General features: G+C 33.0%; 1 protein-coding gene across 10 annotated transcripts in view; it reads right to left on the bottom strand.

Annotated features, from left to right (window-relative positions):
* Positions 1 to 13,490, bottom strand: part of CNBD1 (cyclic nucleotide binding domain containing 1) — a 490,155-nt gene that overhangs the window by 221,417 nt on the left and 255,248 nt on the right. For all 10 annotated transcript variants that reach the window (XM_045050105.1, XM_045050106.1, XM_045050103.1 and 7 more), the window contains exon 5: positions 9,917 to 10,062. In XM_045050105.1, the coding sequence (XP_044906040.1) occupies positions 9,917 to 10,062 (146 nt within the window). The remainder of the gene's footprint in view (positions 1 to 9,916; positions 10,063 to 13,490) is intronic.

Here is a 13,490-nt window from a genome sequence, read left to right as displayed (position 1 = left end):
ACCATTTTATAATCCCATCGTATGAGACTTTCAATTTGTCTACATCCTCAACATTTATTATTGTTTATTTTTTATATTTAAACCATACTACTAGGTATAGAGTGGTATATAATTGTGGTTTTGATATACAATCCTCTAATGACTAATGATATTGGACATTTTAATGTGCTCTTTGGCCATTTGTTTATCTTCTTTTGAAATGTAACTGTTCAGATAGTTTGTTCATTTTTCAGTTGAGTTAATTGGCTTTTTATTATTGAGTTGTAAGAGTTCTTCATAATCTGGATGAGTCTCTTATCAGATATATGATTTGCAAAAACTTTCTCCCATTCCAAGGGTTGCATTGTCACTTTTTTGATTGTGCTTTTTGAAGTCCAAAATTTTATAAAGTCCACATTATCTAATTTCTCTTTGGTCACTTGTGCTTTCCGTGTCATGTTTATGGAAGCATAGCTTAACCCATGGCCACCAAGATTAATTTGTAAATTATCTTTTTAGAATTCTATAGTTTTGTTCTTACATTTAGGTCTTTGATCCATTTTAGATTAGTAATTATATATGGTATGAGTTAAAGGTCTGACTTCATTCTTTAGCATGTGAATGGACATCCAGTTGTGCCAGCACCATTTGTTGAAAAAATTATCTTTTCCACAACTGAATTTTCTTAACACCCTTGTTGCAAATCAATTGACCATGAAATTAAAGCTTTATATCTGCATTTCAATTTATTCCATTAATCTCTATATCTATTTTGTGGCAGTTTTACACTGCCTTGAAACTGTAGGTTTGTAGTAAGTTTCAGAATCAGATGTGTGTGTCCTCCAACTTTGTCGTTTGTTTCCAAAAAAAGTTGTTTCTTTTCTGGGCCCTCTAAATTTCCATATGAATTTTAGAATCAGCTTACCAACCCCTACAAAAAGACAGCTGGTATTAGAGATTGTGTTAAATCTGTAGAACAATTTAGGAGTATTACCATATAAACAAAATTAGGTCTTTCGATCTGTGAACACTGAGATATTTCTATTTATTTACACTTTTTCGTTACATCTATTCCTAAATAGGTTATGTTGTTGAGGCTACTGTAAACGGAATTGCTTTCTTAATTTATTTTCAGATTATTTGTTGCTTGTGGTATTAATGCTCCTTTAAATATTTGGTAGACTTCAACATGAAGCCATCTGGATCTGGGCATTTCTTTGTGGGAATATTTTTTAAATTACTAATTAAATATATTTATTTGATATAGATCTATTCAGATAGCCTATTTCTTCTTGAACCAGTTTTGATAGTTTGTATCTTTCTGGAAATTTGTTCATTATATCTAAGGTATATAATTTTTTGGCATATAGTTATTGTGTATTCCCTTATAATCTTTATTTTTATAAGGTCAATGGTGATGTTCACACTTTCATTGCTGATTTTAGTAATTTGAATGTTCTCTCCTTCTTCTTGATAAATACAGGTAACTGTTTTATTCTTTGCAAAAAACATAGTTTTGGTTTTGATTTGCTCTATTATTTTTATATTCTCTATTCCATTTATGATCATCATAATATTTAATATCTCTTTTCTCCTCTGCTTGTTTTGGGATTAGTTGACTTGTTTTTGCTTTTGTTTGTTTTTTTTTTAATATATAGCCTCTATGAATGGGCCTATTCCTGGAAGCCAAGAGACAGAACAAATTGTGACAAATCTCTTGGATGGAACTTTGAAGAGGGATCCAAACCTATTCTGCCACCTTCAGTGGCTGTTGCTGATTTTCATGGCGACCATAATTGCAAGGCTGCTGCTGTTCAGGTTACTGCAGAACTAAGTTATAGTGTGATGGGAAGAGGGCAAGTCAAAATGCTGTAAAACTCACTCTTCTTACCAAGATTCCACCATTGTTCTTGAATAAATGTATCTTGGATTGTTGTAGATCTTTTTCAGAACTCTGAAAAAGTTGATAATGACCGTTTTGCCAATATTTTCTGTGCATTTATGGATTTTTGGAAGTCCTTACCATGCCATTTCAAAGGGCTTCTCTGGTTTATTTTTACAGCTGTTTGTTTTAATGTCCATTATCTGCAGCTGAACTCTATGAATACTCTTTAGGAAATGTCATCCTAAAACACTGGAGAAAATGTTACTTTCAAAAGTCTTATTGCCTTTCAAATATTAAATTAATAGTATCATTTTTTCAATTCTTATTTTGCATGTTAACATAGCAAGGCATCTTATGTGTTATCTGACCATTCTGCCTGTATTATCTTGTCTAGCTTAACTTAATATCTCTGTCTCTCAAGTTTGTCTTTTATAAAATAAGGATTATAACATACATGTCATAGGGTTTTGAAAGTATTAAGGACATAGTACTTATAAATAATTTACAATAGTGTCAGATCAATAAATATTATATAAAATATATAATTATTTTGGGAAAAATGATGTTGGTGTACTGATAGGGATTGCATTAAACCTATAGATTGCTTTGGGTAATATAGACATTTTAACAATATTTTTTCTTCCAATCCATGAGCATGGAATGTCTTTCTATTTCTTTGTGTCGTCTTCAATTTTTTTCATGTTTTATAGTTTTCAGACTACCATTCCTTCACCTCTTTGATTAAGTTTATTTGTAGGTTTTTTATTGTTTTTGGTGCAATTGTAAATGGGATAGTTTTCTTAACTTCAATTCCTGCTGCTTCATTTTTAGTATATACAAATGAAACAGATTTCTGTACCTTGATTTTGTATCCTGTATTTTTACTAAATTTGTGTATCAGTTCTAGCAGTTTTTTTATGGAATCATTATGGTTTCCTTTATAGTATTATGTCATTTGCAAATAGTGAGAGTTTTACTTCTTCCATACGAATTTGGATGCTTTTTAGTTCTTTTTGTTTTCTAATTGCTGTGGCCAAGACTTCCAATGGTAGGTTGAATTTTTAAAAGGGGTGAGAGTAGACATCCTTGTCTTGTTCCAGACCTTATGGGAAAAGCTCTCAGTTTTGCACCATTGAGAATAATGTTGGGGGTAGGTTTTTCATATAAGACCTTTATTATGTTGATATATGTTCCCTCTAGACCTACATTGCAGAGAGTTTTTATCATGAATCGGTGTTGTACTTTGTCAAATACTTTTTATACATCTATTGAAATGCTCATGTGGTTTTTTATCATTTCTCTTATTGATGTGACTATCACATTAATTGTTTTACGAATATGAACCACCTTGCATCCCAGGAATAAATCCCATTTATTCACGGTGAATGATTTTTTTAATGTATTGTTAAATTCACTTTGCTACTATTTTGTTGAGGATTTTGCATCTATATACTTCTCTTTTTTTTGTGGTGTCTTTATCTGGTTTTGGTATCAGGGTGATACTGGCCTTGTAGATTGAATTTGGAAGTTTTCTTTCTCTTCTATTTTTTCGGATTAGTTTGAGAATAATAGGTGTTAATGCTTCTTCAAATGTTTGGTAGAATTCACCTGGGAAGCCATCTGGTACTGGACTTTTTTTTTTTTTTACTGATACAATTTCATTGCTGGTAATAGGTCTGTTCAAATTTTCTATTTCTTCTTACTTCAGTTTTGGTAGTTTATGTTTCCAGGAATTTATCCATTTCTTCTAAGTTGTTGAACTTGTTGGCATATAGGTTTTCATATTCTACTACAATTGTTTGTATTTCTGTGGCATTGATTGTTTTTTCTCCTCTTTCATGAGTGATTTTGTTTATTTGGGTCCTCTTTCTCTCTCTCTTTTTTTTTAATGAGTCTGGTTAGAGGCTTATCAATTTCTCCAAAGAAGACATACAGAAGATCAACAATCATATGAAAAGATGCTCAACATCACTTATCATTAGGGAAATACAAACCAAAACTACAATGAGATATCACCTCACATTTGTCAGAATCGCTTCACAAAACAAAACAAACAAAAAATACCAGAAACAGCAAGTGTTGGTGAGGATGTGGAGAAGAAGGAACAATATTCCACTGTTGGTAGGAAGGCAACTGGTATAGCCACCGTGGAAAACAGTGTATGGAAGTTCCTCAAAAAATTAAAGTAGAACTACCCTACGATCTAGTAATTGCACTATTAATTGCATTAATTCAAAGAGATACAAGAACTCCTATGTTTATTGCAGCATTATTTGCAATATCCGAACTATGAAACCAACCTAACCGTCCAGTTATAGATGAATAAAGAAGATTAGCATACATACACAATGGAATATTATTCACCCATAAAAAATGAATTATTGCCATTTGGAACAATATGGATAGAGCTTGAAAGTATAATACTACATGAGATAAGTCAGTCAGAGAAAGACAAATACCATATGATATCACTCATATGGAATGTAAGAAACAAAACAAATTAGCAAAGGAAAAAAAAAGAGAGAGAGAGAGAGAGAGAGACAAACCAAGAAACAGACTCTTAACTATAGAGAACAAACTGATGGTTTAGAGAGGGTAGGTAGGTGGGAGGATGGGTTTTTAAATGGTGATGGGGATTAAGGAGTGCACTTTTGTAATAAGCACTAGGTGATGTTAGAAATTATTGAATCACAATTATGGAATTGTTGAATGTAACTCTGTATGTCAACTAACTAGAATTAAAATAAAAACTTAAAAATTTTTAAATAAAAATATAAAATAAAATATGTAATTATTATCATCATTAAAAAATTTTTTCCGGGGCACCTGGGTGGCTCAGTCAGTTGAGCATCCGACTTAGGCTCAGGTCATCATCTCCTGGCTCATGAGTTCAAGCCCCGACTCAGACTCTGTGCTGACAGCTCAGAGACTGGAGCCTGCTTCAGATTCTGTGTCCCCCTCTTTCTCCACTCCACCCCTGCTTGTGCTCTCTTTCTGTCTTCTAAAAATGAACAAACATCAAAAAAAATTTTTTTAATTTTTTTCCAATTTCTATCCCTTCTCTACTCCTGTGCTTTATTTTTTTTCATAGACTGTATTTCCTGAAGTTATATTATGTGTTAATTTTCTATTTATTTTCTTTTTTCCCACATTAGAAAATAAGTTCCAGTGACAGTCACTAGCACATATCAAACACACAATACATGTTGTTGAATAATATACAGTTATCAATAATATAAACATAAATTTACTTATTTATGTTTATATTATTATATGAAATGGAAGCCAGTTCTATGCTGTTTTCCTTCCTAAGCATTTAGCACAATACCACATTGGGGTTTTTGCACATATAACAAAAGTACATAAAAAGCTTTATTTAAAAACAACTCCCCATAATTTGGCAATGCTGTCATCTCTTCTGAAATATGCCAATCCAAAAATTAGCCTAGAGAGGTTGAAAAATATTAGTTCCATTCTGACTATTATCTAAATAAAATCAGATAGGTTAAAAAAAACTATTAATTTCTAGATACTGAGTAGTGCAATTATATAAAGCAACCTTACAAGTAGTTTCTTGTTAGTTGAAAATATTCCAATAACAGAAATGGAAGAAATTATGCACATGTGGCTGGTATTACTTACTAATACTCCTGTATCAACTGCTCAGAGTAGGTATTTATTGTGCTTAGGTAGCACCTGTTCTGATTTCTGTTCAGATGTTGAATACTTTTTTTTCTAATGTTTATTTATTTTTGAGAGAGATGGAGACAGAATGCGTGTGGGTGAGGGGTAGAGAAAGAGGGAGATGCAGAATCCGAAGCTGGCTCCAGGCTCTGAGCGGTCAGCACAGAGCCCGACGCAGGGCTCGAACTCACAAACTGCGAGATCATGACCTGAGTGGAAGTCGGAGGCTCAACTGACTGAGCCACCCAGGCGCCCCAGGTGTTGAATACTTTTAACATCATCTCTTGTTATAAGTTTCACTGTTTAAGAAAGTAAGAATCAATGGCAATATTAGAGAAATAAATATCAAGTTAAAGGGTCTTTGGTATTGTCGTGTGATTGAAGGGCTTTTTTGTTTCTGTTGTATTAATTTTCTCACAACCATCTCTTGGATGGGGAAAGACAGAAATGGAACTGGGTCCTCACAATGCAGATAAATACTGAAAAAAATTTCTGGCCAGATTTCAAGGACAAAACTTCATGAATCATAGGGAACTCCTTAGTTGCAGTGAAAGCACATCCATACTTTAGGATCAATGCATGTTCTTCAAGACCATGTTTGCCTTTAAGAGAATCTTAATCTCTATGGTAGAACTAAATATTTACCTATTTCTATTGTAAGAGCATATTATTTGAATTATGGTCAATTTACTTATGGAAAAGATTCCCACTAAATTTTCTATGAGAATTAGCTACCATGTTTTTAGTTTTTAATTAATTTATTTTTAATTTATTTTTTAAGTTTTTTATTTACTTTTGAGAGAGACAATGTGCACATAAGTGAGGGAAGGGCAAAGCAAGATAGGGACAGGATCCCAAGTGAGCTCTGTGCTGACAGTAGAGAACCTGATGCAGGGCTTGAACTCATGAACTGTGAGACTGTGACCTCAGCTGAAGTGGGATGCTTAACTGACTGAGCCACCCAGGTGCCCCATTACTGTGTTTTTATATGTTATATGAAATTTAAATCACAACAGAAAAGAAAGTCTATGAAGGCTAAAAAAGTGTTAAAATTTAGTAATATAAAAATATTTTTTAGCATTAAAAACAAATACAAAAGTTTATTTAAGTGAGGAACTATGGTGTTTTTGAAATAACCTCATAAAAGGTGGAAATAAAATAAAATAAAGTGAAAGAAATAAAAGAGAAATAACACTGTTAAGACTTAACTGACTTCAAAAAGAAAACAGTAAAGATGATATAGATATAAAAGAAAAAATCCCTTATAATAATTACTTCATGGAAATGTATCAATGTTAATATAATGGTAGATAGTAATAAAATTTTGATCTAGGATCTAATTCCATGTTAGCCACTAAATTGAATTCTCAAGTAAGCTAATTTTCTCAGCTTTCGTGAGCTTTAGGTTGCCAATCATAAAAATGCCTGCTGCTCAGGCCATAATATAAGGGATCCAACAGAAAACTCTTGAAGTCACTTGGATTAAGTAACATATATAGATAGATATAGGTATAGATATAGATATAGATATAGATATAGATATAGATATATGTACATATATAGATATATAGAGATATATATGCATAAAGAAAGATTATTATACCTAGTATATAGTTTATATAATTTTTATGACAGTAATATAGGTAATATCTAGATATAGTAATATTAATATAGTAAATAAGTAATAAGTAATCTCATAGTAATTATGTTTTAGTTCCATTTCACTTAAACTAGAGACATATATGTGTTATTCAGTACTTAAAATCAGTACTTAAATAATATTGTTATCCCTGTTAATATTTTATTGTTTAAGAAAACTGAATGAGAAGATGAGTGAGTAAATGGTGAGTTTAGGAAGCGGCTTTAAATAACAAAGCTCCAAAGAACCTTCCAGAAGAGAACAGAAGAGCAAACAGCTGTGTGGAATTGCAGGCGAGAAACCAAAGCCTCAGCCACAGATTGAAGTCAGCAGCCTGGTGACAAGGAGCTACTAGGAGGAACACTTTAAATAATAGCAGAGGGGGTGAAAGACATACATGAATAAAGAAAAGGGAGTGAGAAAGACACTTTGTTGCACCTTTTTTTAAAGTTGGATGAAGGAAGAGATTTACAAAGGTCAGATATTTAATGAATTGACTGCTTTGATAGTGAAACAGAACTGGCTGTCAGAATCAGATGTCTTAAAAACTCAAGAGAAGGATTTTGATACAGATATATGTAAAGACAAAGACTTCTACATTTTTAATAAATTGTTTCAAAAAGCTCTATTGAAATATGAATTGAAAAACCTTATTTAATATAAAAGATCAAATTAAGTTGATAAGTGTTTGTCAAGGAATGGAAGTTCACATTTTAATAATCAATCACCCAAGTTATAAGAACCATCAGAATAGTTATTCTTTCCAGCTGTAATTTTAAAAACTTTTGAAAAAAAACCAAATATGTAGTTACAAACACTAACACAAGAATATAGACTTATTGTGAAAAATTCAATGCAAATATATGTAAAAGAAAACTTGTTTCCTTTCACTCCCTCAATTCTCCCCTCCACCATGGTAACGATTTTTAAAATGCCTATTTTTGGAGTGCTTTCTGGATCTACTTCTACGTATTTTTTATTATGAGTTTTTATATATGTATATATACAGATGTTTACATATCTATAACTTCAAGTTTTTCATAAATATGTGAAAATATGATATTATTTATATAATTCCACAATTATTCTATTTGTATCCACTGTTGTCAATACATTTAGTAAGTTTTCATGTGTATATATACAGAGATCATTCTTCCTAACAACTGCCTAGGATTTCATTGGAAACATGTATCATAATGTAGTCTTCTATTCCATAGAAGAGATGTATCATAATGCAATCTGTCTTCTATTGGAAAACATCTAGGTTGTTTCCATATTTTTTTTACCATAACAAATATAATTTCAGGGATTTAGGGTAAAACAAATTAATTTTGAAATTACTGTCCTCAAGCTAATGCAAAGCAATTTTGAATGTTCTTTCTTGCCTTTCAAAATCATTTTATCCTTTGCAAAACTCCTATGATTTAATTTTCACTGCTTGATGTCAGATTAAATGAAACTAATTATGAGAGATGGCCATTGGGGGAAAACTCTTGAAACATGTCAATACACATATGACATATTTCAATAGACACATGTTCTCCAAAATTAAACAGATTTTAAATGCCATGATCCCGGAAGAGACTCCGTATAAAAACAGTGGCATAATAGACAGAGAATGAGTTTAGCATTAAGGCTAAAGTATGTTTGAAATTTAATTTTAATCAGAAATATTCTGCATGATATTTTGTGCCTTATGGTCCTCAACCAGAAAGAATAATAATAATTTCTTTTATTTGTTCCTATGAGGAATAAGTAAGGGATATCTCCTGACACAAAGACTGTATTAAATAAACTTAATTCTTCTTTTCTAATAGGTATTTGACAAATGCAGAAAATGGTGCTGAACTCTGTTGGGTTAGATGTGTATGTGACTTTGTGCGTGTGTACATTTGTATACCCCTCAAAAATCAAAATATAAAATACTTTTTTTTTTAATTTTTTTTTCAACGTTTATTTATTTTTGGGACAGAGAGAGACAGAGCATGAACGGGGGAGGGGCAGAGAGAGAGGGAGACACAGAATCAGAAACAGGCTCCAGGCTCCGAGCCATCAGCCCAGAGCCTGACGCGGGGCTCGAACTCACGGACCGCGAGATCGTGACCTGGCTGAAGTCGGTCGCTTAACCGACTGCGCCACCCAGGCGCCCCTAAAATACTTTTATTAATGTGTCCAATAAATCCTTGATAAGGGGACTAGAAATTTCAAATTGGGAAACCAAAATCTGTCCGGAGAGTTCTTTTTGCCCAATATCTGGGTCAGTATCTGGATAAGTCAAATAATTGCCATGGCCATTTACTGTCATAACTGAAAATAAATGCGAGATTGTAATCAAATGTGTATATCAATGAGTGGTTTTCAAAGTATGGTCCCCATACTAGCACTATCACCTGGAATATTACTGAAAAGACAATGAAGCCCCATCCCAAACCTACCAAACCAGAAACTTTAGAACTGAACACAGCAATATGAGTCCTCTGGGTGATTCTGATGCATATTCAAGGTGGAGAAAATACTAGCATATATCTCTAAAACATGAACTAAAATGTGGAATGTTATTCATTTCACTATTTACAACTATAACTATTTACTATAACAACTATTTACAACAAAATACACCAAAACGGTACACTTTTAACATATTAAGTGAAAATATGAATAGTACAGAGAATTCAAAATAGTGACATACATTTTATGTTGCCAAATTTCCCTCCAGATTAGTCTGTTACCTGTGCTGCCTTTTACCCAGGTTTCAGAAATGACACTCCTACTAAGTGTTTTCAGATGCTCATCAGTTAGCTGAGAGGTCAAATCTGGAATTGTTTTCAGCATCTTCCACACAGTTCTGTGTTCACGCAATGTCCTGTAAATGGGCCTGAAAGTAACAATAACAAAAAGATTGCAAGTTGAGAAAATACAGCTTAAACACAAAGAAACAAACCAAAAAAATTCTTGATTTTTGAGTTTTCAAATTTGTGTTTTTCTTTTTTTTTTTTTTTTATTTAAGGCTCGCTTAAGGATACCTATGAAGATATTCTATTTTGTCTTGGTAATCAACTTTAGAATTTATTCTCCTTGCAACACTAAGATGCATAAGTTTCAGCCATGAAAGTTTAAACTTCAGGAAATTACATAATGCCTTTACCTTCTTTTTATAGAAAACTCAGTGCCTTAATAGTAAGATTGTATCTTTTCCTATTAGTTGTCATAATAATTAAAACATCTTTGATATAGTAAAAAGATTGATTTTTTTTACCATTGTATACTTTTGATCTTTTCCAAGTACTATGAAAGTTAGAGCAAATGATGCTGCAATTTAACATTTGATAAATACTTTAACTGAAAAATGCATATGTAATTTTAAAGAAAACACACTCATCATTTGATGGATGATATTTATTTGCTTCAATCATTAAACTCCATATTTATTAAATATAATACCATAATAAAGATACAAAATTCATGTTATCCTAAGTTCTCAAGAGACTCACCTATCATACTACTGCTAAGTGCTCAGTATTTTTCAAGCAGTTTAAAAAACTCTATTGTGAAAAATCAGTTTAGTAATGGAATTTTGGATAAACTCAAATTTGCCAGAAACAGTCCCAATTTAGATGTGATGTCCAGTTGAGCCACCTGATATGCATGTGTTTGTGTGTGCATTTTACTGGATGATAATATATATTGTGTTTTTTGTTGTAGGTTGTAGCAAAAAAGTTGGAAAAATACTAGTGTAGTGTAGTAGTTAGTCTTAAGACATATTCTTGAGAAAACTGGCTTCCTAGTTAACATCCTAGATAAAAGTGTGTATTTCAGATGCAGTAATAAATATTAGCATTAAAAATAGCATTAATATCACAGGCCAAAAAAAAAGGCAAAACGTTTGCTGTATTAGTTGCGTGAAATAATTTGGAAGGCATACCAAGTGCCTCAGAAACCAGCTGTTTCACAGAAAGTAGTTGGAAAGAGCCCGGAAGTTACTGTTTTGTTTGCTCAATGTTACTTCTTTGTTGCAATGTCTTATTAGCTGGCTAAAATTGGCCAGTTTTCAAACATAAATAAAAAGCAATATAGAAGATCCAGAAATGCAGGGCATGATTATAAAAGCCAAGTGTTTCTTGCTCCCATGCAGGAGCAACAACAACAACAAAAAATTGAGGGGTGCCTGGGTGGCTCAGTCGGTTATGTGTCTGACTTCAGCTCAGGTCATGATCTCATGGTTCCTGATTTTAAGCCTTGTGTTGGGTTCTGTGCTGAGAGCTCAGAGCCTGGAGCCTGCTTCAGATTCTGTGTGTGTGTGTGTCTCTCTCTCTCTGCCCCTCTCCCACTCACACTCTGTCTCTCTCTTTCAAAAATAAACATTAAAAAAATTTAAAAATTGAAAGAGACTTGATATCAAAGGTCTATTAAGTTTTCTTAATTACATATAGGCACTTAACCTGTGCCAAAGATCTTCTTAGAAGCTTTGCCTTCTTGGGGCACCTGGGTGGCTCAGTCTGTTAAGTTTCCAACTTTGGCTCAGGTCATGATCTCAAGGCTTGTGACTTCAAGCCCCACATGGGGCTCTGTGCTCAGAGCCTGGAGCCTGTTTACAATTCTGTGTCTCCATCTCTCTCTGACCCTCTCCCACCGATGCTGTCTCTCTCTTTCTCTCTATACTAAAAAAAAAAAAAAAAAAAAAAAAAGCTTTGCCTTCTCAACCAAGCCTATTCTTTCAGAACTTAAGGTAGCTAGCCTACATTAAGAGAAAGGCAGGCACAGGGAAAAGAAACAATCAAGGACTTAAAAACAATGTCTAGAGCAGAAACTTGGATTTGGTTACTGGTACGTAGAAGATACTGGAGACAGATCAGAAACCCTGACAAATGATCAGCACCGTCCATTGTTCTGAATCCCCTTGAAACTTTTCAACTGATTCTAACATACAAGCATGTGTTTACCAATCTCAGGATGATAAATCAAGACATTACAATTTCTCAATTTCTCAATTCCCGCTCAGTTTCTACCTTTACTATTTGTCAGGAACATTTTTACATTCATTATACCCACTCCTTCCTTACCACAGCTTTCTGGCCTACGCTGAATATACAAAAGCTGTTGGTAAAGAAATTGGATTAACAAGAAAGAAAAATTCACACATTGAGAGATGTTTGGAAAACTATAATGCCCAAACTATTATTAGTAGCAAGGAGTTGGTGTTTTTTTAATTAATAGTGTCATTATTATCATTATTATCATTATGAGTTATCATACAACCACATACAACAGTGTGAAAGAAAATGTTATTCCCTTGAATTTTCATTTAGTCACCTCTATGTCTACTTCTAGCCCTAAATGCAGCTGATTACAAAAAGCAAAATGTTAGTATACTCCACATATTTGGAAGTATATCAGTTGGAAACAAAATAATTTCAGGATTTTCTTTTTACTCCTTTTTCTCCAGGTGATTATATCAAACATAAGAGATTATAGAGTTGTGACAAGTTGTGTAGCTGGCTTCTGATGATGGGTACCTAGGTGCACTGGCATCTGATTAACTGAAACTATCACGTATAGCCATTGGCATCCATGTTGGCATCCTCTGAATTCCTAAATGTTTCCAGTTGTAGATACACGTGATCTAGATTTTTTTAGGCTCTTTTAAACCTGTTGACTTTTTCTATTTCATCTAATTCTTCCCATTTCTTGTGGTAAGAGGAGAGTTCGATGACTTCAGTGAGTATCTCTGGGGTAATGGGATACTAGTTATGACTCTCTTAAAGCCTCTGTGACTTCACTCACATTTACTCAGGTGTGCAAGTGAAATGGGGCTTCTGCATTTTTCTAAGACTGATGTAATCTAACAATCTCCAATCTACTAGGTTAAAGAGTTAAAGCAAAACAAAACAAAACAAAACAAAACAAAATCCTTACATTTTCCTCATAACAATATTACATCTCTTCTGATACAAGCTCCAATTAACTTAAATGTTGAGGATACACAAAGTTTAGTTTCCCATGCTGGTTGATTTATATGGTTTTTCTTCAAGAACTTAAAGACTCTTGAGTAAAAATATATAGTCTTCCGGAGTTACTCCACTCACAATTCTTTTCCCCAAGAAGTGGTGCACGTATACACAGTGATTGACTGCATCCTTCTGGTAGTGGCTAGAGGAACAGTTGGTCTGCATGCACTGATAATTTCACCAAAGAAATATAATCAACTTGTATTACAAAACACTTAAACACAGCCATTAAGCTTGGGTAGGATGTTTGCCAATAAAACAAGAGTAAATCAGAACAGTCAAGTACAAGAAAGGGGAT

Source organism: Felis catus, chromosome F2 (assembly GCF_018350175.1).
Source record: "Felis catus isolate Fca126 chromosome F2, F.catus_Fca126_mat1.0, whole genome shotgun sequence".
Lineage (NCBI taxonomy): Eukaryota > Metazoa > Chordata > Mammalia > Carnivora > Felidae > Felis > Felis catus.
This window is presented reverse-complemented; position numbering and strand designations above follow the sequence as displayed.